Source organism: Balaenoptera musculus, chromosome 21 (assembly GCF_009873245.2).
Source record: "Balaenoptera musculus isolate JJ_BM4_2016_0621 chromosome 21, mBalMus1.pri.v3, whole genome shotgun sequence".
Lineage (NCBI taxonomy): Eukaryota > Metazoa > Chordata > Mammalia > Artiodactyla > Balaenopteridae > Balaenoptera > Balaenoptera musculus.
In genome coordinates, this window is record NC_045805.1 from 6,624,738 (window position 1) to 6,650,513 (window position 25,776).

At 42.2% G+C, this 25,776-nt stretch overlaps 1 protein-coding gene and 1 long non-coding RNA gene across 5 annotated transcripts in view; one reads left to right on the forward strand and one right to left on the reverse strand.

The window, feature by feature from the left end:
* The window catches only part of AGPAT5 (1-acylglycerol-3-phosphate O-acyltransferase 5), a 61,561-nt gene extending 45,202 nt beyond the window's left edge, over positions 1 to 16,359 (reverse strand). For both annotated transcript variants that reach the window (XM_036838462.1, XM_036838461.1), the window contains exon 1: positions 16,009 to 16,359. In XM_036838462.1, coding sequence (XP_036694357.1) covers positions 16,009 to 16,227 — 219 coding nt within the window. In that variant the 5' untranslated portion in view covers positions 16,228 to 16,359. The remainder of the gene's footprint in view (positions 1 to 16,008) is intronic.
* Positions 16,360 to 16,770: 411 nt separating this feature from the next.
* LOC118887735 overlaps positions 16,771 to 25,776 on the forward strand; it is a 159,156-nt gene continuing 150,150 nt past the window's right edge. For 2 of the 3 annotated variants that reach the window (XR_005018137.1, XR_005018138.1), the window contains exons 1-2: positions 16,771 to 16,829; positions 18,880 to 18,919. This is a non-coding gene — a long non-coding RNA (uncharacterized LOC118887735). Of the gene's footprint in view, positions 18,920 to 25,776 lie in introns of all 3 variants that reach the window. The other variant, XR_005018136.1, reaches the window with a different exon arrangement.

Sequence of the window (25,776 nt, forward strand, 5' to 3'; positions counted from 1 at the left end):
ACATTCACAATGAAAGGCTGTGGTTTAACTGATTCAATCTGAATACCACTCTTTGGAGACCTGCCTGTCCCCAGGCTGAAGACAGTACTTGAACCACTAGGAGACTCTCCTTCCCTTTTCTTGCTCTGAGCTTCATTGAGAGACTACAGCCTTTGAAGGTAGATGGCATACAAGCTATTAAAAGGCATTTTTTTTTTAGTTTCATTGTGGTAATCATTTCATAATGCATACATATATCAAAACATCACATTGAACACCTTAAATATGTATAATTTTCTAATTTTGAAAAATAAACTAAAAATTTAAATAATGGGTGAGCTCCCAGGCCGATCCCCTGCCCTCCAAAGCCCCCTCCAGGCTGCGTAGGTGCTTGGGGGCACAGGAGGGAGGCTGGGCAGATCAGGAGAGGCAGGCGGAAGGGGCCCTCCCAGACCGGAGGAGCAGCAGAGGAGAGGAGGGCGTTTGCCCCGCCCACTGGAGCCCAGGAAGCCTGCTGGGCTCCCAGGTGAGGTCCCCTGCCCTCTGAGACCAGGGGTGGGGGGCACACCCGGGCCCCTTTGTTCCTTGAGCTTAAGCCCCACTGCCCACAGCCCCCAGGGCCTTTTCCAGCCCTGTGGGTCCTGAGCATTGACCCCGCCCACCACCCAAACCTTGCCCCTGCTTAGGCCCCGCCCTCCACAGCCAAGGCCTCCCCCCCGCCCCCTTTTTTTCTTTTCCCTCCTCCTCTTTTTTACTATTGTGGTACTAATGTACCTTCCGGTTATTGATTCATCTATATTTTTATTTTTATATCCTTCCTAACATATCTGTTAGTTTCCTAGTCTAATTTTATTTTTTACTTTACTATTGTTTTTTTTGTTTTTTGGTTTTTTTTGCTGCCTCAGATGCCTTGCAGGATCTTGGTTCACGAGCCCCTTGTCGGGCCGAAGCTCCTGCAGTGGGAGCTCCGAGTCTGAACCACTGGACTAACAGAGAACCTCAGACCCCAGGGAATATTCATCAGAGTGAGGTCTCACGGAGGTCCTCATCTCAGCACCAAGACCCAGCCCTACCCAATAGCCTACAAACCCCAGTGTTGGAAACCTCAGGCCAAACAACCAGTAAGACAGGAACACAGCCCCACTCCTTAAAAAAAAAAAAAATGAGATGGCAAAAAAATATGTCACAGATGGAGGAGCAAGGTAAAAACCTACAAGACCAAATAAATGAAGAGGAAATAGGCAATCTACCTGAAAAAGAATTGTAATGATAGTAAAGATGAGTAAAGATAGTAAAGATGATCCAGAATCTCCGAAACAGAATGGAGGCATGGATTGAGAAAATACAAGAAATGTTTAACAAAGATCTAGAAAAACTAAAGAACAAACAAACATATGAAGAACACAATAACTGAAATGAAAAATACACTAGAAAGAATCAATAACAGAATAACTGAAACAGAAGACGAATAAGTGAGCTGGAAGACAAAATGGTGGAAATAACTGCCGAGGAGCAGAATAAAGAAAAAAGAATGAAAAGAATTGAAGACTATCTCAGAGACCTCTGGGACAACACTAAATGTGCCAACATTCGAATTATAGGGGTCCCAGAAGAAGAAGAGAAAAAGAAGGATCTGAGAAAATATTTGAAGACATTATAGTTGAAAACGTCCCTAACGTGGGAAAGGAAATAGTCACCCAAGTCCAGGAAGCACAGAGAGTCCCATACAGGATAAACCCTAGGAAAGACACACCAAGACACATATTAATCAAAATAACAAAAATTAAATTCAAAGAAAAAATATTAAAAGCAGCAAGGGAAAGACAAAAAATAACATACAAAGGAATCCCCATAAGGTTATCAGTTGATTTTTCAGTGGAAACTCTGCAGGCCAGAAGGGAGTGGCAGGATATACTTAAAGTGATGAAAGACAAAAACCTACAACCAAGATTACTCTACCCAGCAAGGATCTCATTCAGATCCGATGGAGAAGTCAAAAGCTTTTCAGACAAGCAAAAGCTAAGAGAATTCAACACCACCAAACCAGCTTTACAAGAAATGCTAAAGAACCTTCTCTAAGCGGAAACAGAAGAGAAGAAAAAGACCCACGAAAACAAACCCAAAACAACTAAGAAAATGGTAATAGAAACACACATATTGATAATAACCTTGAATGTAAATGGACTAAATGCCCCAACCAAAAGACACAGACTGGCTGAATGGTTACAAAAACAAGACCTATCTATACGCTGTGTACAAGAGACCCACTTCAGACCTAGGGACACATACAGACTGAAAGTGAAGGGATGGAAAAAGATATTCCATGCAAATGGATATCAAAAGAAAACTGTAATAGCAATAGTCATATCAGATAAAACAGACTTTAAAATAAAGACTGTTACAAGAGATAAGGAGGGACACTATATAATGATCAAAGGATCAACCCAAGAAGAAGATATAACAATTATAAATGTTTATGCACCCAACATAGGAGCACCTCAATACATAAGGCAAATGCTAACAACCATGAGAGAAGAAATCGACAGTAACACAATAATAGTAGGGGACTTTAACACCCCACTTACACCAATGGACAGATCATCCAAACAGAAAATAAATAAAGAAACACAAGCTTTAAATGACACAATACACCAGATAGATCTAATTGATATTTATAGAACATTCCACCCAAAAGTTGCAGAATACACTTTCTTCTCAAGTGCATATGGAACATTCTCCAAGATAGATCACATCCTGGGTCACAAATCAAGCCTCGGAAAATTTAAGAAAATTGAAATCATATCAAGCATCTTTTCTGACCACAATGCTATGAGACTGGAAATCAATTACAGGAAAAAAACTGTAAAAAACAAAAATACATGGAGGCTAAACAGTGCACTACTAAATAACCAAGAGATCACTGAAGAAATCAAAGAAGAAATTAAAAAATACATAGAAACAAATGACAACGAAACCACGACAACCCAAAACCGATGGGACACAGCAAAAGCAGTTTTAAGAGGGAAGTTTATAGCAATACAATCTCACCTCAAGAAACAAGAAAAGTCTCAAAGAAACAATCTAACCCTACACTTAAAACAACTAGAAAAAGAAGAACAAAGAAAACCCAAAGTCAGTAGAAGGAAAGAAATCATAAAGATCAGAGCAGAAATAAATGAAATAGAAATGAAGAAAACAATAGCAAAGATCAGTAAAACTAAAAGCTGGTTCTTTGAGAAGATAAAGCCAGACTCATCAAGAAAAAAAGGGAGAAGACGCAAATCAATCAAATTAGAAATGAAAACAGAGAAACCACACCTGACACTGCAGGAATACAAAGGATTATAAGAGACTACTACAAACAACCATATGCCAATAAAACGGACAACCACGAAGAAATGGACAAATTCTTGGAAAGGTACAACTTTCCAAGACTGAACCAGGAAGAATTAGAAAATGTAAACAGACCTATCACAAGTAATGAAATTGAAACTGTAATTAAAAATCTTCCAACAAACAGAAGTCCAGGACCAGATGGCTTCACAGGTGAATTCTATCAAACATTTTAGAGAAGAGCTAACACCCATCCTTCTCAAACTCTTCCAAAAAATTGCAAAGGGAGAAACACTTCCAAATTCATTTTATGAAGCCACCGTCACCCTGCTACCAAAACCAGAAAAAGATATCACAAAAAAAGAAAATTATAGACAAATATCACTGATGAACATAGATGCAAAAATCCTGAACAAAATACTAGCAAACAGAATCCAACAGCACACTGTAAGGCTCATACACCATGATCAAGTGGGATTTATCCCAGGGATGCAAGGATTCTTCAATATACGCAAATCAATCAGTGTGATACACCACACTAACAAATTAAGGAATAAAAACCACACGATCATCTCAATACATGCAGAAAAAACTTCTGACAAAATTCAACACCCATTTATGAAACAAACTCTCCAGAAAATGGGCATAGAGGGAACCTGCCTCAACCTAATAAAGGCCATGTATGACAAACCCACAGCAAGCATCATACTCGATGGTGAAAAACTGAAAGCATTTCCACTAAGATCAGGGACAAGACAAGGATGTCCACTCTCACCACTCTTATTCAACAGAGTTTTGGAAGTCCTAGCCACAGCAGTCAGAGGAGAAAAAGAAATAAAAGGAATACAAATTGGAAAAGAAGAAGTAAAACTGTACTCTTTGCCTATGACATGATACTATACATAGAAAATCCTAAAGATGCCACCAGAAAACTACTAGAACTAATCAATGAATTTGGTAAGGTTGCAGGATACAAAATTAATGCACAGAAATCTCTAGCATTCCTATACACCAACAATGAAAAATCAGAAGGAGAAATTAAGGAAACACTCCCATTTACCACTGTAACAAAAAGAATAAAATACCTAGGAATAAACCTGCCTAAGGAGGCGAAAGACTTGTACTCAGAAAACTATAAAACACTGAAGAAAGAAATCAAAGATGACATAAACAGATGGAAAAATTTATCATGCTCTTGGATGGGAAGAATCAATATTGTGAAAATGACTATACTACCCAAAGCCATCTACAGGTTCAATGCAATCGCTATCAAACTACCAATGGCATTCTTCACAGAATTAGAACAAAAAATTTAACAATTCGTATGGAAACACAAAAGACCCCGAATAGCCAAAGCAATTTTGAGAAAGAAAAAGGGAGCTGGAGGAATCAGGCTCCCCAACTTCAAACTATACCAGAAAGCTACAGCAATCAAGACAGTACAGTACTAGCACAAAAACAGAAATATAGATCAGTGGTACAGGATAGAATGGCCAGAGATAAACCCACGTGCATATGGGCACCTAATTTACGACAAAGGAGGCAAGAACATACAGTGGAGAAAAGACAGCCTCTTCAATAAGTGGTGCTGGGAAAACTGGACAGCTACATGTAAAAGAATGAAATTAGAACACTACCTAACACCATACACAAACATAAACCCCAAATGGATTAAAGACTTAAATGTAAGACCAGACACTATAAAACTTTTAGAGGAAAACACTCTGTGACGTAAACCACAGCAAGATCTTCTTTGACCCACCTCCTAGAGTAGGAAATAAAAACAAAAATAAACAAATGGGACTTAATTAAACTTAAAAGCTCTTGCACAGCAAAGGAAACCATAAACAAGACAAAAAGACAACCTTCAGAATGGGAGAAAACATTTGCAAATGAACAACAAAGGATTAATCTCCAAAATATACAAACAGCTCATGGAGCTCAATATCAAAAAAACAAACAATACAGTTAAAAAATGGGCGGAAGACCTAAATAGACATTTCACCAAGGAAGACATACAGATGGCCAAGAGGCATGTGAAAAGATGCTCAACATCACTAATTATTGGAGAAATGCAAATCAAAACTACAATGAGGTACCACCTCACGCCAGTCAGAATGGCCATTGTCAAAAAATCTAGAAACAATAAATGCTGGAAAGGGTGTGGTGAAAAGGGAACCCTCTTGCACTGTTGGTGGGAATGTAAATTGATACAGCCACTATGGAGAACAGTATGGAGGTTCCTTAAAAAACTAAAAATACAACTACCATATGACCCAGCAATCCCACTACTGGGCATATACCCTGAGAAAACCATAATTGAAAAAGTCATGTACCACAATGTTCACTGCAGCACTATTTACAATAACCAGGACATGGAACCAACCTAAGTGTCCATCGACAGATGAATGGATAAAGAAGATGTGGCACATATATACAACAGAATATTACTCAGCCATAAAAGAAACGAAATTGAGTTATTTGTAGTGAGGTGGATGGACCCGGAGTCTGTCATACAGAGTGAAGTAAGTCAGAAAGAGAAAAACAAATACCATATGCTAACACATATATATGGAATCTAAAAAAAGATGGTATTGATGAACCTAGTTGCAGGGCAGGACTAAAGGGGTAGACATAGAAAATGGACTTGAGGACACGGGGTGGGAGGGCGAAGCTGGGGCGAAGCGCGAGTAGCATTGACATATACACACTACCGAATGTAAAATAGTTGGCTGGTGGGAAGCAGCAGCATAGCACAGGGAGATCGGCTCGGTGCTTTGCGATGACCTAGAGGGGTGGGATAGGGAGGGTGGGAGGGAGGCTCAAGAGGGAGGGGATATGGGGACATATGTATGCATATGGCTGATTCACTTTGTTGTGCAACAGAAACTAACACAGTGTTGTGAAGCAATTATACTCCAATAAAGATCTATTTTTAAAAAATTTAAATAATGGGCATGTTTCACAGGATTTACAGCGTCAATCATACAGAAAACATAGCGCTGAAAACTTTATCTCCTATAAAACCCAATATATCCCACTTTAAAATAAAACAAGCATGGTGAGGGTGAAAAGGAAACCACAAAAATAAGCACAGTCATCTAATGTCATGACAAACAATTCCCAACAGTGAATATAATCAGTACACACATTGCCACCAGAACAACGTTTGGCCACTGTCTAGTCCAGCTCTCTGATTTCACCCTTTAGCAGGCTCAGGCACAGAACAACCAAGTTGCCTTGTTCAGTGACCCATGATCAGTTAACGGCACCACCAGTTTAAGATGCCAGACCCCCACTACTTGGGCTTAGTCCATATACTATATACCACGCTGGCCTTAAAATGCCACAGTTTTCCACTTTGTTTATAGACACAAACATGAACTGAAAAGCTTTGCAGGAGAGCCATCTCTGCAATCCCTGTAAGACTCACTAATTTTCCCCATCCCTAAATGGCTTCCAAACAATCGACATTTTCTATATTTAGCTTATCTCACTAACAAAGTTAAACATGCCCAGTGTTTAAGAATAGATTTTCAGTGGTTATCTAGAGAAAGTAAGATAAGTAATGAATTCTGGTGGGCAAAACAGATGGGGGAAATGTGAAAGGAACAAAATCTTAATTCCTAGCCATTGAAGGGAAAACAATAAATACATAGTTCATACTTTTAAAGTTTATTTTTCAGTATTCATCTCACTGAAATAAAAGCTATTTCCAATTAAGATGCAAAAGAAGATGGTAAGCCTCTGACATAACATAATTTAGGATCTCAAAGTAGATATTTGGATTGATTGCCTCTTAAGTTGTTTTCTTCTTAATTTTTCATTATCACTTATTTGGATTTCAACAGAAATAAAAAGTTGCAAAGAATAGCCCTTCATATTTAAAAATCTAAAAGCTCTAAAAGCAAAGTAAGTGAAATGATGAACTGCAAATCTTATTGCAATAGACTCAAATTATTAAGTACTTCAAATAAATGTTGATTATCCAAAGAAAGGAATGCATGATTACAATGTTTATGTACCACATATATGCAGTTTTTAAGGCCCTTCACTTAATTTATTTCCCAGGCTTCAAAGAAAAAGCATTTCACTCCAACTTAAAATTATCAAATTTCTTCTGTTCATTGAAGTGAAAAGGTTATTTGCTTTTAAATTTACTAACATGGAGGGCAAGTAAAAGTTTTCATTTAAGGGTACAGATTCTCAAAATACTTAATAAGACAGTTACTACTATCTTACTAACAAGTATAGAATTAATAAGATAACTGTAGTGTTTTCCAAATTCAAAAATTTCATAATAACTTATAAAATACCCCTACAAATAAATTATTAAATGACTCTATGATTACCTAAAAGCCACCTGCGCCCTCTCACTGCATTCGTCTTAGATCAGCTTTTCTGCTTATTCACCTCCTCACAAAGCCCTCCTGCCTTCTAACCCAGACCCCAGAATTAATCTCTCCCCCTTTTGCATTACAACGAACCCGGTCACGCTGTGCATTCTTATTTCCAACTCACATCACATCCCCCTCAAGGCCCACAGGCTCCTCCGGGGCAAGGACTTCATCCTTGTTCTACCCAGAGCCCACCACTCAGATGCTTTTCAACAGATGTTCACTGCATCAGTAAGCTGCACGTTTATTTTTCACAAGTGGATAAAGCTATACCTCATTTTCAACAGTAAAGAGGCGGGGAATAAACAAATACTTTAAATGCACCAGTGACTTTTTAAAGGCATCATTCTGTGAATCTTCTAGTACATGTATTTCAAATTACAATCACTTTTCGGCAGGTAATTTGTTCCTTCGAACAAGGCATGTGAAAAACATGGCTTTTTGGTTCTTCCTCATTCTCTAAGTAATTTTAAGTCATCATAATTGTTCAAGTTGGGGTTCCTCCATTTTTAAAACACTCATGTAAAGTCCCTCTAGAGAAAAATAACAATGTTCTCTCTTTCATTTTATTAATTCAGTAAAAATGCTCTTTGAATGATTATCTTCATTGCGACTGACACACTAGTTACAATTCGGCTTTAGTCAAACAAGCTTGTTTATCTTGCACAAAGCGCCTTTCAGAAGACTTGGATTTAGATGTAGACACTGTCCTCTCACCTGGATCTCATCTTCACCTTGTTTTTAATTTGCTCCCATGATTTGATAAACTACTTGAAGACTCCCTCTTTTGTATCCTGAAAAGAGGTGGTAATCTAAAGTAATCACATGTCTAATACAGTGGACTATCTAACCAACACCGCCATGGGGACATAAAGTACAGCATTCTTCCTCTTCAAGAAAAAAAAAAAAAATCTTCATTTATCTCAATAAAATTCATTTCCTTTCCACATGCACACTGAAATGTCATTTTTTAAAAAAACTTCTTTCACTGTCCTTAGATACAGATGATGCTGCAGAAGGGGATCAGAACATACCGCCCCAAAACATGCCACTTTGACATGAGGATTATTTTGAGCTGAGGGCAACTGAGAAGCAGCACACGCAGCTCTCTGCCCTCCCCTTTTCCGCCTAAAGGAGGCCTAAACTTCCCTTTGTAAAGGTGACATTAAAAACACTCGTAAAGCTGTTCCTTCCTAGAGGACCAGGAAGATCAGAGACAGCACCGAGATGAGTCAGCAAACCTTACTTAACAGTCCTTATCTACCATACATTTCCTAGGGACCTTCCCACAATTTACCAACCCTAGGAGCCCAAACCCACCTTTCCTGCACCTAGCTGTGCCTCCACAGGTTACTGCCTTGGCTGACTCTAACTGCCTCTTTGCCCTTCTTTTCTGAGAGGGGCCGGTAAAAACCCTAGCGTGTAAAATATTAAACTACGTGTAAAGTATCAACACCCGGTAAATCTGTGTGCCTCTTCTCCTGCGGATCTGGCCTTGTCACTTTGATCTGCGGGCCCAGCTACAGACAGCTCTATCTCCTCTATGCACAGCACACCAGTCACTAAGGGCCCGGGCAGAAACACTGGGTTTAAACTGAGCCTCGGACCTGAGCACTAGCCCATCCCCTTACCAACTATGTGAACTGCAGCAGAAGTACCTCACCTCCCCATGCCTAGTTTTCCTTACCTGTAGAGTGAATGTAATAATGGTAACTACTCACCACAGGTGTGGTGAGATAAACGAGACCATGTAAGCTACCTGCCACAACTCCTGGATCATAGGAACTGTCCCCCAAAATGTTAGCTGTTGCTCTTATTATTATTATTATCCAACAAAGTCAGATTGTTTACTCAAAATCGTGTTAAATGATGAATGGATAGGAGAAACACCTATCTAATTTCTCTTCCTTAAAAAAAGGTCTCTGATTATGTACAAATGCAGCCATAAAGAACTGCAGCATAAATAAGTCTGCAGACATAATTTACACTCTATGATGTTTATAATTATTTGAAATGATTTTTAAATGTATTTCTGTGCCAATGAAATATATCATTTCAAGATCAAGTACAAGACTTCTACCGTAATACACACAAAACTATGGTCTTTTTCTGCCCAATTTGAAACCTTTCTCTGAATAGGAAAAGTATGACATCCCTCCGAAACAATGTTAAAATATAAACATAGTCATTTGTCTAATAATCAGTACACAAAAATAATTATTATGCAACATTTAAATGGAACCTTACAAATCACAAACCTCCTTTTATACATTCGTCATATCTGTCTCTCTGTATTGTCCTCATTTACAGGGTGTGTTTTTCCTGAGCATCTGTGATGTACCAGTCACTGAGCTCAGCACTTTCACATATTACCTCATTTAGTCTTCACAAAATAACATGACAATAAGTATTCCATTTAAGAATGAGAATGCTGAGTTGAAAAGTTGATTTATTCAAGCTGACAGAGACTAGCAAAGAACTAGGAATTACACCCAGGTTTCTCACCCAAGATCCAAAAATCTTTTGACTACAACAAAATTATTATCTGCAAAAATTCCAAATAAAAAATGTCAAATGAGGCTTCCCATATATTAGAAGCTTATATAATTCTTTCACTTTGAACATTAACCACAAGGAGATAAGAAACTCGAGAAAAAATTAAAAACTGACGTAAAATACTTTCCTACAGAAATACAAAGTAAGAATGAGAGCAAAGCAACATGTAAGCACACGAAGAGCTGGCATTCATTGCATCGCATCTAACGTGGAAGAATCATTTCCTTATATTCACACCCCCCCCCTCAGTTAAGCAACCACTTGCATCCAGTTGTAGTACTCCTGTATTTCCTCAGCTCTTTGCTCATTTTGTCATTTTGTAACATCTCATTATACCTTCAGTTTAAAAAAAAAAAAAGGGCACTTCCCTGGTGGCGCAATGGTTAAGACTCAGCGCTCCCAATGCAGGGGGCCGGAGTTCGATTCCTGGCTAGGGAACTAGATCCCACATGCATGCCGCAACTAAGGAGCCCGTGAGCCGCAACTAAAGGAGCCCACGAGCCAAAACTAAAGGAACCCACCTGCCGCAACTAAGACCTGGCACAAGCAAATAAATAAATAAATTTTTTTTTAAAAAAACTGACCTCTTTCTAACTGCTAAATTGTGTGCTGAGAGTAGAGACTAATTTATCAATGGAAATGCTCGCGCCTCGCATGTGGTTAGCACTTAACGTCACTCCCCTTTCCAGGTACCACCCGCCTCGCTTCTTTCTGCTTCCGACTATCACCTACACTCACACACACACACAGCCCTCTAAACCCCACGCAACACCTGCTTACTTGGGGTTCTCACTGCTACTCCACGCAAAGAAGCAGAGGAAACAAAGTAAACCTTACAGAATTGCTTATCTTTAAACATTGCCAAAAGTACAGGTTTTTACTGACAAGTAAACAAAGGCTTCTCTGCATTGCTAGCTGTTCCAGAATCCCCTCTTTTATAAGGTCTTTGACCTTTTCTCAGCCTTACTTCTGTGGGTAGAGTGCATGTTTTCTCCCCTGTCTATTAAGTAAAGAAAGCAAACTGACTCACTCCACCTGTTGACCCTGTTAGATCAAAACTTGTCAACTAGAGGGCCATCCAAGAGCCCCCACGCCTTAAAAGTGAGATTCTCATCCACATTTCCAGAGAAACACAGATCACTATTCCCTGCAGAATGCTCTGCCCTTTCGTTAAAAGGGAACAATCAAGTCAAGTCACTCTCCCCTTTATTGCCACCTCCATGGGGCTACAGTCTTGTAAAGGGGATAATATCTACATTAAAATATGCTAATGCTATGTTAATATTACATACAAGTGATCCTGACATGGAGATGGGGTGAGATCATGACAGATGAGGAAAAGTTGCCCGAGCTGGAAGGAAGTATACAGAGAAGAGCAGTCCAAAAGCACATTCTGGAGAATGCACTGGTAATTTAGGGGAGGGACTGGTGAGGAAGCAGTAGCTGGGCAACAGTGAAACCAATGAATGCAAAAGCCGGCCAGGGCAGAATTCAGACAGCCTTGAATGCCATGCTTAGGAGTCTTCATCTTCATTCAGTTCTCAGCTGAGAACCTCATTTCCCTTAACACACCATGCTACTCCTGCTTGAAGTAGAAGCTCACAGTGGTTCATAACAATTGATACGGCCTTCTTGAATAACCAGCAGTCACATTCCCTTTGTATCACAAAGCTAGTAAACACAAAAACTCCACTTGCAGTATTATCCTCTACTCTGTTTGCCAGTGTTTCTCCTAGAAGGCACACCTTGAGAGCGGGGCTGTCCTCTCAACAAATATAACCACACCACCTAGCACAGCATCTTTGGAAAACGGACCCTGAAGCTAGACTGCCTTGGACTAAATCCTGGCTTGACCATTACAAGCGTGAACTCCGTGTGCCTTAGTTCTCTAATCTGTAAAGTGGGAAAAACAGCGCCTATCTGGTAAGGATGAAATGACTCACATAAGACAACAGTACCTGGCACACGGTCAGCGCTCACTAAATGCTAGGTGTGTTGCTAACTCCATCCTCTCCTTTCCACTCCGTATCCTATTACAAAGCTCCATCAGCCACCTTAAAATACTTCTGGGATTCTTTCCATTCTCTCCATGCCCACTCTTTCCACGACTCTGACCATCATCTCTCAGCTAGATTACTACAATACTTCCCAAACTGGCCCTTTTCAGAGCTCAACGCATATGCCACTTGCTCAGGGACGTTTCCCCAAACCCCCAACCTCTACCCACTAGGTTAACAAAGTCACAGAGTACAGTGCCTTTTAACTTTCTTCTTATTTTTTGTGTCCCACTGGAATGTGAGATCCACGAGGGCAGGACCTTGTCTGTGTTTTTCTTCATTCCATCCCATACAGTCCAGCACAGGATCTGGCATTCAGGGCACACTCCAATACCAGATGAATGAATAAAGGGTGGGCTCTGAGACGTTACTACTTAGTTTTGGATTGTCTAACTACTAATACTAACCTCTGTTTAAAAAACCATAATAACATGAGACAATATTAAAGGAAAAATTAACTTATAATTCCATTGAAGAAGAACCCACTCTCAGTCTTCAGTTCTACAAAATTAGACAAATTTACAAAAGAGGGAAAGTAAACTGGGTATAGAGAGTCATATTTTCTTTTGCTTTCCGTAACAATGGCACAGAGGTGTCCCCATAGGTTATGGTATATTTAGTGCTACTATAAAACCCACCCAAGAAGTTAATTTAATGGAGAAGGAGTCTTCCCACAATTCATACATTTATATAAAAGCTCTTGGCAGAAATCCAAAGTTACACACCAAACTGTTGCAGGCCTAGGCGAGGTGTGTGTAGGTAAGGGGAACTTTTAACTTTCTCAAAATATTTTTGCAGTGTTTGAATATTTTATTGCACCTGTGACTCATAACAGAAAAATAAGGTATTTTTAAAAAATCTTATACAAATGCAACCTAAAATAACTGTCTTGCTCACAGCCCAGGATTTACATTTATAGAAAGTATAAAAACAAGGTTCTAATTACATTTCTCTAAGATTTTCTTATAAGTCTGTCCCCTGGCCAGACTTAAATTGTGTTAGACTGGAATCATATTTGATTGAGAAATGTTTAATTTCCTCTTAAAGGTTCGTGTCATTCTACTTAAGCAAAGCCAGAAGCACATCCAGATCTTCCTGGCTCTGTTACTCCCAGTTAAACTGTAGGAAGGTCTTTAACGGTTTCAACATGAATGATAAATAAGCAGAGAAAAAAAAATTAAGGATACAAACAACAATTTATATTCTATCTAGAACTACTGATATTTGAGAAGAATCTGGGCAACATTTTAGCAGAAATGCAGAAAGAATCCAGACTTGAAAAAAAGGTGTTGGACTTGTAAGGTCCCTTCTCTGATTCTAAATGAACATGTTTCATTCAAACACAATAGTTTAGCTGCTTTTACAACAAGATACAGAATACAAATTTAACTCATTAAGAGTTTAGGACTATTTTTGAGGACACAGTGCTACCAAAAGAAAGAACTAGTTATAAATGGCCTCTAGACATGAAGGCCTTGAGGGTTTCTGAGGAAATTGAAACAATCTTTCAAGTAAACGTATGAATTATTAGAGAAGTTAAGGGTATTCTAACTGAACACATTATATAAACGTTATTCTCCCAGTGTTATTTGAACTAATTTATACTTGAAGCAGGTCAGCTGAAAAACTAAATTTATTTTTTATCAAATTTTACTTTTGATTGTTATAATGTATCATGTTAGCATTTGGGGAAGTGGGGATTAGCAGACAGAGCCATTAGTGTAAAATATATTTTAAAGTACTGATTTAAGCAGGAAGAAAATGGTGACTAAAATATTTGGAGGGTGTTAATGAGGAGGCATGTTGCATATGCCTAGAAATAAATATCACTGGATATTTTGGCCTGCAAATATCAATGATCAGTTTTTGGTGTATTCCAGTAGAAGGACGGGAAAGAGCAACAAAAAAAAATTTTTTTAATAAACAAAGAAAAATGAATTCTAACATTTAGAAGATTATCACTGGATACTGGTGCTTCATGTATTTATAAAAGGATGTCTGATGGTCCTCAAACATAATTCAAAATTTCATTTCACGCAGGTCCCTTGATGAAGTTTGTTAGGAATCCTAGAACTGAGTGTCCGCTGGTCATCATCAGATTATAGACTTTTTAAAAACCATGTGCTGAGAACTTAAACAACAAATTGGAGGTCTATACTGAACAGATATAAGGTAAGATATACAATTTGAGAAATACTGTGAAATTTTACAGTCATTTTTTAAAAATAAGAAACTTGTTAAACACAAATAACTTCAATGGTATATGTTACATTGCATGGGACATATTACATGCTTTTAACGAAAAATTTAAAACCTGCCATAGGTAGAATTATTTTTCTAAGAGGTAAATGACTGTCGTATATTCTGATCCTGTATCCTAGCCCAGGCCAGTTGTCATATGATGTGAAATTAAATACTCACCATGATAAAACCATACATTTAGACAAACGTGGTGACGTAAGAACAGAGTGGGGAAATGACTGGTCTGAATTCGTGAAAATTTTAAATGTGGCCCACTGTAAAAGTCAATGATCAGGAAACCAGTATCTGGAAAAGAGATCTTTCTTTCTTTCCTAGGAAACACTTATAGATACTGATTTAAACACAGTCCCTGGCTTCTAGTTCTCTTCCCCCAAACCTCCAACTGGGGCAAACTCATAGAGTCATCAGGAATCAACAGCAATGCAACTACAAATTCAAAATAGTAGCTGGTGGACAAAAGGGTGAAAGCAGCTGCTCTAGGGGGAAAAAAAAAAAAGACAAAAAGACAAAATGATGCCATCCCATTCACTCCAACCCACCCCCACCAAGAAAAGAAAAGACGAGGACTAACTGAATATAAGGAAAACCAAGAATTAAGCTCTCTCTTTTTTTTTTTTTCAAATTGGGGAACAGAAGGAAAACACAACTGTTATTTCTGTGTAAGAGACTTCAAATCATTAAATGGAGTTAAAAGGGCCTTCTACTTTTGTTTGTTTTACAAATTTAATCTACAAATCCAATCTCTACAGAGAAAGAAAATAACAGAAAGCAAGCAGACAAAAGATTAGCCACACATATAAGCCTAGTCAAAGTTGGCAAGAATTTTATCTCCGGTAAGGCTTCTACAGTAACAAATGGATTAATTTCCTTGCCCAGCTTTCACTTATACTGGGGAAGAATGCAAAACAAAGTTGTACTTCTCGCCCAAACACTAACATCAATCTGTTTCAAGAGAAGGTCTCCGACTTTTAAAAGCGCACTGTTGAGTTCCACCATTACCATCTTCTTAGACCAAGCGCCAGAAGCTGTCAACTGCTTGCCCTATTTAAACGTTCATCTGCACCTACCTCTCCCAGCACCAAGACAGACAGTTACAAGAGAGAGGGGGAGGCCGGGCGGTGGATCCCACTTGGGGCCGCAGAGCAGCGCTACCGCAGCTACCTAGTAATCCTGGAGTACCCGCAAGGAAGCACCTGGCCAAACCCTAAGCGAGAACGTGAAACTGCCCCCACGGTGGGAGGACGGCGTAATGGCACGTGTTCCCGGGGCCGGATCTGCCCGCCAGGGCGGAGCGAGCCTACACTAGCTGGACGGACGCTGGGTGGGTGGCAGCTGGGAGATGCGCCTGCGACCCCCCGGGACCCCAGACGCAGGGAGGAGCGGCAGGTGCGGCGGGCGGGCCCGGAGGGCGGGCGGGGCCTCACCTGCACGCCGGTGTAGTTCTCGAAGAAGAAGAGCACCATGCTCTGATAGATGCAGTAGAGCCGGTCGTCCACCGCCTGGTAGAAGCGCGAGGGCAGGAAGGCGGAGAGCAGCCGCCAGGCCCCCCAGGCCAGCACGTAGGTGGGAGCCGTGCCCAGGAGCACGGCGGCCGGCAGCACGCAGCACATCGAGTACATGTGGAGCACCAGGGACAGCAGCATCTTCCCGGCTCCGCACGCGGAAGGCTCCGCCGGCTCTTCCCCGCCCCGCCGCCGCCGGCCGCCCGGCGGCCCTCAGTCGGCGGCCAATCACCGGGCTGGGCCGGGCCCCGCCGCCGCCCCCTCACCTCGCCGGGCCGCGGGCCGCCCCTGAAACGCCCAGCCCGCGCTGGATCCGGCCTCCGCCCCCAGCCGCATGGGCCGCGCCGCCGCTGGACGGTGGGCGGGCTGGCGAGTGAGGGGCCCGGCGCGCTGCTCCCGGCCGCGGGGCAAGGGGAAGCCGCGGCCCTCGGGGGCTCGAGAGCTCAGGATCACTCACACTCCATGACCCTCGCCCCTCACCCTATGCCCCTGCCGGGGGCGGGGCTCCGCGCCAACAACACGACTCCTGATTGGCCGTTCGTTACCATAGTCCCCCTCCGGGGGCGGGGCTCAGCGGCAAGAACTCGTCTCCCGATTGGTCGAGTGCTGCTGACAGTTGACGCTCAACTGCCGCCCGGACGCGTGGACTGCCCGCTCTGGCTACTGCGCATGCTCCAAAGCTTGCCCCGCCCCCCCCCCCCCCCCCAAGGGAAGCGGCGACTTCCGGGCGGAGCTGGTTGAAGGTGGGTGTCAGTCGAGGAAGGGTCCGGGCGGCCTTGTGCCCCTCGGTCCAGCTCTGGGCGCAGATTGGCTTGAGGGAACGCCCCACCTCCTGCTTGCACACCTGAGGGCCCCTGGACCCCGGGATGCGCCCTTAAGCCGAGATGTCCCCTTCCGTGAGGCGCACCGGTGACCCGCGGTGCCTCGCAGGTGCTGCAGACCGTGGCTTCGGGCGGCTAAGAGGACTCCTGCAGGCAACAGGGACTTGTCAGGCCTGCTGTGGGAAGGCCCGCAGTGACAGCAGCGCGATAAGCGCTGTCAGGGCGTTAGCCCTGGGTTATCGGGCCGGGCTCACCTTCCTCTTCAAGGTGGCTCTCACCCCCTCCGCCTTCCCGGCTTCCTCCTCTTCTCCCAGCCGGGTGCACAGGACCCCCTCTCCTGCCCTTCACTCGCCCACCAGCATGCTTCCGAGTCAGGCCCCTGCCTTGCCATCACTACAAGTTTACGCACAGCCGGACAGCATTTTTACAAGGTTCTTGACACACTGTTTTCTTTTATCAGGCCTTATCAAATTCACTCCTGCTTCACTTCGCCAGGCCTGGCTCTTTAACTTCTTCCTGGTAGTTTAGGATAAGCCTCAGTTTTTGAGTAGTTCTTGAAGGTACTTGAGTGCACATGTGGGATAAAGTACTAACCTACTTCTATGACCTTCACAAAAATCTAGGAAATCAGGGCAGCCGTTTTATTGATGTAAAAACAGACTCTGAGGCCTTCTGAATCCTTCTACTGCCCTTTGGCTACAGTGAGTGTGGTTTACTGTGTAGTCCTTTCCAGGGATAGTTGCACTTCAGAAGACTGCCGAATGCTTTAAGTGAAAAAAAAAAAAAATTCTTTTTTTTTTTGCCTGAATGCAAGCCTGTGGTATAGCCTTATGCAGGAAGGCATTTTAGCGGAAAATTCTAATCAGGGCCAGGACGGTGGCTACTCGATTTGACTCTCTCTACATGATTGACATCATGTAACGTGATGGGTAAACGGTGACCTTGAGGGACAAATCCAGGTGAATAGAGATTGCTCAAGGAACAATTATTTGGACAGGTATATTGCCGACAGGAAGCATTGAACACTAAAAAGATTTTCAACGCGGTTTCCCCTCTTCCTGTGGAAAGTAATGCTCTGTGAGAACTAGACTCATTCCGGAGGGAAAAAGGCATGGGTACGGATACTGTGCACAGCCGATGCTGCTTTCGCTTCCTTTAAATAACTGAGACTAGACATCCCTACAATTCGGAAAATGTATGAAGAGAGAAAGCTGGTTCAGTGTTAATGTTACAGTCTGTACACATGCAGTCAGTAAATGTTGTGATATGTGTAAGTATGTTACTTCCTGTGAATTACCCCCATATTACTGTTAGTCACCCGGTTGTAAAGTTTTGTGCCCGGTTCTGACATGGGGACACTGAGCACGTGAGCCTCTCTTGTCCCCTGTTTATATCCAAACCCAGCCCGACACACTCGGTTATCCCCTGTGCTCTTCAGCCTCCTCTGTCCCTGCTGGTCACAGATTTACCCTCCTTTCTGCCTTCCCGTCTCTTAAGCTGTACACAGCCCACACCCTCTGCCTCTACTTCCTTACGGTGTACATTTTTTAACCCCTTGCAGTCTGACTTCCTTTTCCATCTCTCTACTGAAACGGTTCCTTGTAAAGAGCGCGTCTAACCCAGCTTGCACACAGTGGCTCTGGGATATAACAGTGAGAAGACTGATTGCATTTAGCAGGGACAGGTGTGGGTTGAGCTTTACGTAAAGGGGGATATTCAGGATACCATGGGGACGTATACCGAGGAGATCTCATTTAGTCGGGGCACATAGAAGGCTTCTCAGGTAGAGAGAGATTTGAGATGAAGTTTGAGGGTGGAGTTAGGTGAGAGCTAGAGAAGGGAAGGAAGACGAGAGCCTTGCAAGTGAGAACAGCGAGTCGGAAGGACTGAAGCTGAGAGCCCACAGGTTCTCAAGGCTGCAGAGGCCTGTGTGCAGCATGGTAATGAGGCGCTCTTCTCTTTTTTTATCCAGGTGCCCCCCTAGAAGTATGCTGTGTATTTCCCTCACATTTGTAAGTTAATATCTAAAATTATTATTATTATTTTTAATTTTATTTATTTATTTATTTATTTATGGCTGTGTTGGGTCTTCGTTTCTGTGCGAGGGCTTTCTCTAGTTGCGGCGAGCGGGGGCCACTCTTCATCGCGGTGCGCGGGCCTCTCACTATCGCGGCCTCTGTTGTTGCAGAGCACAGGCTGCAGACGCGCAGGCTCAGTAGTTGTGGCTCACGGGCCTAGTTGCTCCGCGGCATGTGGGATCTTCCCAGACCAGGGCTCGAACCCGTGTCCCCTGCATTGGCAGGCAGATTCTCAACCACTGCGCCACCAGGGAAGCCCTAAAATTATTTTTATCATAAGTTTAATTAGTTAAAAAAGAAATAAGTTCTGATGAGTTGTAAATGAAATTTTAAAATAAAATTAATTACAGAATTAAAAAATAGTTAAAATAAACTTACAGAAATCTTTTAAGTGGACCCCATGGGTTATAAGTACCGTAGTGATTTAATACCACCATTCTCCATTTAAAAAAGATTTTTACCAATTAGAATTTTACATTGATCCTTGGTCTTGAAAACATTTTCATTCCACTTCTGCCACATAATTTTATCTTAATGGAATATATTTTATGCTTCCAAGTCTTTTATTGATCAGACTATGTCATCAGGGTCCCAAGAGTTAAAATTTCTTCTGGATTGAGCTATGACTGTTGTTAGCAATATACAATTTAATCAATGTATATCACAAAATCTGATTATTGTAAATAAAGGTAAAGTTTGATTGGAAATGCTTGTCTTAATGGTACCTTAATTGAAAGAAATTGGCGAATTATCCTTTGGTGTCCTAAAGTTATTACACCTTTCCCACCTCACTGCAGAACAGTGTGGTAAGATTGGGGGCTGGGGAGCAAGTGGGCAGGACGCTTGTGAAATGCAAGGCGGGTCTGTACTCCACGAATCTTCTCAGGCACATCAAATGGACAGATACTTTTGAATCAAGAAATCTACTTAAATGAACAGTCAGTAGCAGAGTGGTTACATGAATACACAAAGATGACACATGAAATGTTATGCAGCAGTTAGAAAAAAAACAAGTAGACCCAAATGTACCCAAATGATCTGCACGTTAGGTGAAAAAACCAAGTTGCTGGATAATACATGCACTATTACCCCATTTCTGTAAAAAATAAAACAATATATTTCTAGATGCAAATGTCTAAAAACTGATGACAGTGGTTTTCTCAGCGGAGGGGAGGTAAGATTAGATGAAGTTCAGCTGGACTTCCTGTATTGTTTCAAGTTTTTACAAAGAAATATTGATTCAACAAATATGTATCCAGTGTTCCACATCCCACTTCATGCTGGGTGTCAGAGGTAAAGAGAGAGAACAGATAAAGGCCCTGAGGTCATGACCCTTGCGGTCTGGGGTGGGGCAGTGGGATTAATTTATTACAGAGGCAAATAAAAATAAAGGAGAAAAATAAGAGATGACTTTTGCAGGAGATAACTAGAAGGTGGGATCCACGGGAGTTACTTGACCTTGGTGATAAGGAGGGGGAGGGAGGGTGAAGAATGCGTCCCCAGCTTCAGGCTTGAGTAACCCGGTGGAATTTGGTTTCATCAAGAGGGGTGGAAACAGGTTCTGTGGGGCATAGAGCTTCCTCAGCCTGTGCAGCAGAGAGCACTTTAAGGAAAAGAACACAAGTTTACAAATACAAAATTGGATTTGAACATGGATATTTATTTAGAATGAGAGAAATAATTTTTAAGTATATAAATTTTTACAAGCTGACATACCACAAAAATAAAATATTCAGAAAAATAACTTTTATTATGTAACTATCACAGATCAGTGATAAATATACCTTTCTTTTGATTGTGAAAACCATTTTGCATTTTCTCTACAGAAAAGTAATTGCCTTTCTAGCACGATAAATGTAAACTTGGTTTTTATCATTCACTGTCAGGATGCATGATATTCAACCTCACTCTATGACTTTAGTACATTTTCAGTAAAACTAGGTTTATTTCGTGAAGAGGGGGAGGTGCGAAGGAGAAGAATATAGTGGGAACTTGACAAACGCATCGTAAAATTCATGTAGGGAAACAACTCACACATTTTTGAAGAGGCGGACGACTGAGCATGGCAGTCGGAGTGATGGCCATCCGAAGACGTCCGTGTGATTTCTGGAACCCGGGAATACGTTGATTTGCTTGGCAAAGGAGACTTTAGGGCACAGATGGATTTAGGATTGCCAATCGCATGACCTTACGGAGCTAATCCTGGGTCATCCAGGTGGGCGCAATGTAGTCACGAGGGGCCTTAAAAGTGGGAGGGGGCAGGTAGGAGCTCAGAGCGGCGTGCTGGGAGCGGGGCTCGCCCGCCCTCGCTGGCTTCCAAGATGGAGCAAGGGGGCCGGGCAAGGAAGGCAGGCTCGGGAGCTTGGAAGGGACGCGGGTGCGGACTGTCCCCGGAGCCCCAGGAGGACACAGCCCTGCTCGGTGCCGTGCCGACTCCAGTGACACCTGCTTGGAGCTTCTGACCTCAGAACCGTAAGACACGTTGGTTTTATTTAAGTTTCTAAGTAGGTGGTGATTTTTGATAGCAACGATAGGAAGCGGGTGCACGGAGGGAGGGATTTTTCCTGCGGGTACCGACACATAGTGTAACGCTACAGTAATAGTGTCTTGCTAGCGAGGAAGCGGACGGCTCAGCGGGGCAGAAGGAAGAGCCTAGAGACACACGTGCTGCTGTGTTTGTGTGTTTTGTATTGTCTCATGAAAGTGGCGTTTAAAATCTGAGGGAAAAGAATGAATTAGTCAAAAAATGCTAGGACCTCTGTACATTTGGGGAAAATGTTACATAAACAAACTCGATAACCTACACCCAAATAAAAGCCAGACGGGAGGGTTTAAACATAAAAATTCATCCAAAAAGTAAAAAACAGGCTTCCCTGGTGGCGCAGTGGTTCAGAATCCGCCTGCCAATGCAGGGGACACAGGTACGAGCCCTGGTCCGGGAAGCTCCCACATGCCGCGGAGCAACTAAGCCCGTGCGCCACAACTACTGAGCCTGTGCTCTAGAGTCTGCAAACCACAACTACTGAGCCCGTGCGCCTAGAGCCCGTGCTCTGCAACAAGAGAAGCCACCGCAATGAGAAGCCCGTGCACCGCAACAAAGAGGAGCCCCCGCTTGCCGCAACTAGAGAAAGCCTGCACGCAGCAACGAAGGCCCAACACAGCCAAAAATAAATAAAAAATTTTTCAAAAAGTAAAAAACATACTAGAAAAAATGCAGGGTAATCGTTTTATAAATTTCACGTGGAGGAGATTTTACTTGGCATGATACTAAGACAAAGTATTGAGTCTCATGTGATCTTGGCGTCTCCACGGAGCAATCTGACAGCAGAATTGAATAAACTTGTGTCTCTCTGAATAACCACGAACGTTCACCCTGAATGCTGTGAGGTCTTAGCGTGTCTGAGGGCCTTGGAACACCCAAATTGATCCTACCTGAACTCAGGTGTGGAATGTAATTAAAGCTGTAACATGATCAGCTGTACTGTAAACTGACTACGGTTAAGTGGGAACAGAAGGGTGCTATCTGAACGTAGAAGCAAAGGGAAGCTTGTCTCGGTGTGAACGAATGGAACACTCGGGAACAAGAATACCTTCTCTTCACTAACGACTTAGAATGTAGCCCAGTACTGCCTCTATTTGTTCAGCCTCCCTTGGAGCTTTCATTTATTTTTATCTGTAAAACTAAAACGAGAAGGCATTCTTGTTCTAAAAGATTTAAACACTGTTTTGAATATTGAATGAAATGAAGTTCTCACTTACTGCTGTCTCAAATCCGACTTACTCACCTAGAGGTTATGGTTGTAATAAACATAACTTTCTAGTTATTTTCTCGTGCTTCTGTCAGTTGATGTTTGTGCATGCCCTGCCCTGTTCCCCTCTTGAGAGCCCTAAGATTTCCATTTGGATCAGATATCCACCAATCCCCAACAGAACTCATGTGCTTTGGGGAAAGTTGATTCCATCCACTGTCTCAGGAGAGGCCATGATCCATGTAAGGCAGTGGTTTCTTGTGGGTTTTCTTGTTTTCATTTTGAAGTCTGGACATTGAACCCTTGAAGCTCCTGAAGACCTTTTCAGGTGGTCCAAAGTCAAAAGTATATTCACAATGACACTGCAACAATATTTGCATTGAATTTGGAGTAATGTTGGTGGGTAAACCCGCTGGCACCTTGGCATCAAGGCAGTGATACCAAAGTGCATAGTGGCCATGCGTTCATTGCCATGGACTCTCAGTGAAAAACCACTCATTTCACTTAAGAATACCCTTGACAAAGCGATAAACATAAATCTATTAAATACTGACCCTTGAGTACACATCCTTTTTTTTTTTTTTTTTAAAGGAATTCCTTTATTTTTATTTTTTATTTATTTTTGGCTGTGTTGGGTCTTCGTTTCTGTGCGAGGGCTTTCTCTAGTTGTGGCAAGCGGGGGCCACTCTTCATCGCGGTGCGCGGGCCTCTCACTATCGCGGCCTCTCTTGTTGGGAGCACAGGCTCCAGACGCGCAGGCTCAGTAGTTGTGGCTCACGGGCCTAGTTGCTCCGCGGCATGTGGGATCTTCCCAGACCAGGGCTCGAACCCGTGTCCCCTGCATTGGCAGGCAGATTCTCAACCACTGTGCCACCAGGGAAGCCCCGAGTACACATCCTTTTAACATGTGTGAGTAAAAGGTAAGTATGCGTGAAGCATGTTTGCACCCTGATTAATGTACAGTAGTTCGCTAGAGGAAAAACATGGATTTGTGAGCTCAACAAGCTAGTTTTTTCATAGAACATAATTTTACTTGAATAACAGATAAGCTACGGTTATTCTGGCAGATATTTTATCAAAAATGAACAAACCGGCTCTGTCACTTAAAGGAAAAACAACTGATAATATTGCTGATAATAAACTCGAGCTTTTCAATGAACATTAGAATTTTGGAAAACCTAGATTTGCTCTCATGAACTTGACATGTTCTCAATAATTGGACTTATTTAGTTCTGTGGTGATATTAATGTGCTTTCAGTATTGTATGTCAACATTTAGAAGATCTGCATAACTCAGTGAACCAATATTTTATAAATCAGTGCTTGGACTCTAAAAATCATGCGTGGGTAAATGGTTATTTCAAAGTGCAAGACAGACCAATGGATTTTAATAGGGTACAAAAATTTGATATGTCAAATTCCACATTGCTAACAACCTTTAAGAAATTACCAGTTCCTGAGTTTTAGTATAATACGAAATAATATTCACATTGTCTGAAGGCTATTAAACTCTTTCCCTTTTCTAATCACATATCTGATTGAGGCTGGATTTTCTTCAGATGCCTCAACCAAAAAATCATGGCAGCAGATTGAATGCAGAGAATCCAGCTGTATTCAATTAAGCCAGACATTAAAGAGATTTAACAAAAAATGTAAAACAATGCCACTCTTCTAAATTCTTTGTTTCGAATTTTTTTCCATAAATATTAACATACAGTGGACTTTACTGTTCTCTAAAAGGACTTACTAAATATTTTAAACTTTTCACTTTAATTTCCAGTGTAGTAAATAGCAGTAAGTATAACCTGGGTTTAAAAAAACAAGGTAAAAAACGGGTAACGGGTTCCTGAACCACTCCTCTAGGACAATCAAAGTAGCCCTACTTCTGTTTCCACAACAAAAGTGTTTAGGGATGAACTAACCCCCTTAGGGCTTCTGAGACTCAAGTGGAGGTTATTGTGGGTTCTGGAAATGAAGCTTGTTGATTCTGCTGAAGATATTACCAGAAATGTTCCTTCCTCTCTTTGGGCTGATGAATTAATATTGGGGTGAAACTTGGAACTCTACAGCCAGGAAGTCGGCTTCAACCTGAAGGCAGAGCTAAGAAATAGGACATGAAGGCTTTGAAATCCTTAGGGTGTGTTTCACAGCTGATCTGATTCAACAGCCCATCTCTCAGCCTTCTAGTTAACGAACAAAGAAGCCTCTATTAAAGCCAGGTTGAGGTGGGTTTCATCTCTCATCTACTCAGTCCTCCAGGCTGGAAACCTAGAGGTTATTCTGTTTCCCTGCTCCTCACCAGCTACACCCATTGGCACTGGGTCATTCATTCATTTGCTCACTCATTCAATCAGTTACTGAGTGCTTGTTATGTACCAGGCCCTGGTCTAGGACCTGGTCATATAGGCAGATAAGGTGTCTGTCTCATGTCAGTAGTGAGAGATGGATCCAGTTACAAGGGCAAGCAGTGAGTTAAAATAGGGAGGTGTGAGAGAGTTGTGAAGTAGCTCCTTTAATTCATAAGGTCAGGAAATGCCTCTGTACGGAGGGGACATTTAAGTTAAAACTGGAATGATGAGCAAAAGGAAGATGAGAGCGAGCAAAAGGAAGATGAGAGCATTTCAGGCTGAGGAGACAAGTGCAAAGGTCCTGAGGCAGGAAGGAGCTCAGTAAGCAGCAGTTCTAATCTACCGGTGGCTAAAATCCTCAGGCATTCTTGACTCTGCTCTACCCCACCCCACATCCAATCCCTCAGTAAACTATTAGTTTGACCATCACAGTCACCCAGAACCCACCCCCTCTCTCCACCTCATGCAGGTGCTGTCACGTCTCACCTGTGCGAATGTCGTAGCCTCCCTATTTCCACCCTCGAGCCCCCTCCCCCTTCCCAGTCACTGTATCTTCTGCACAGCAGCTGTTGTGGGTGGACTTTGTCCCCTTCAAAATCCATGTGGCGAAGTCCTAGCCGCCCCCCACCTCGGGATGTGACTGTATTTGGAGATAAGGTCTTAAAAGTGGTGGGTGGGGTAAAGTGAGGTCCTGA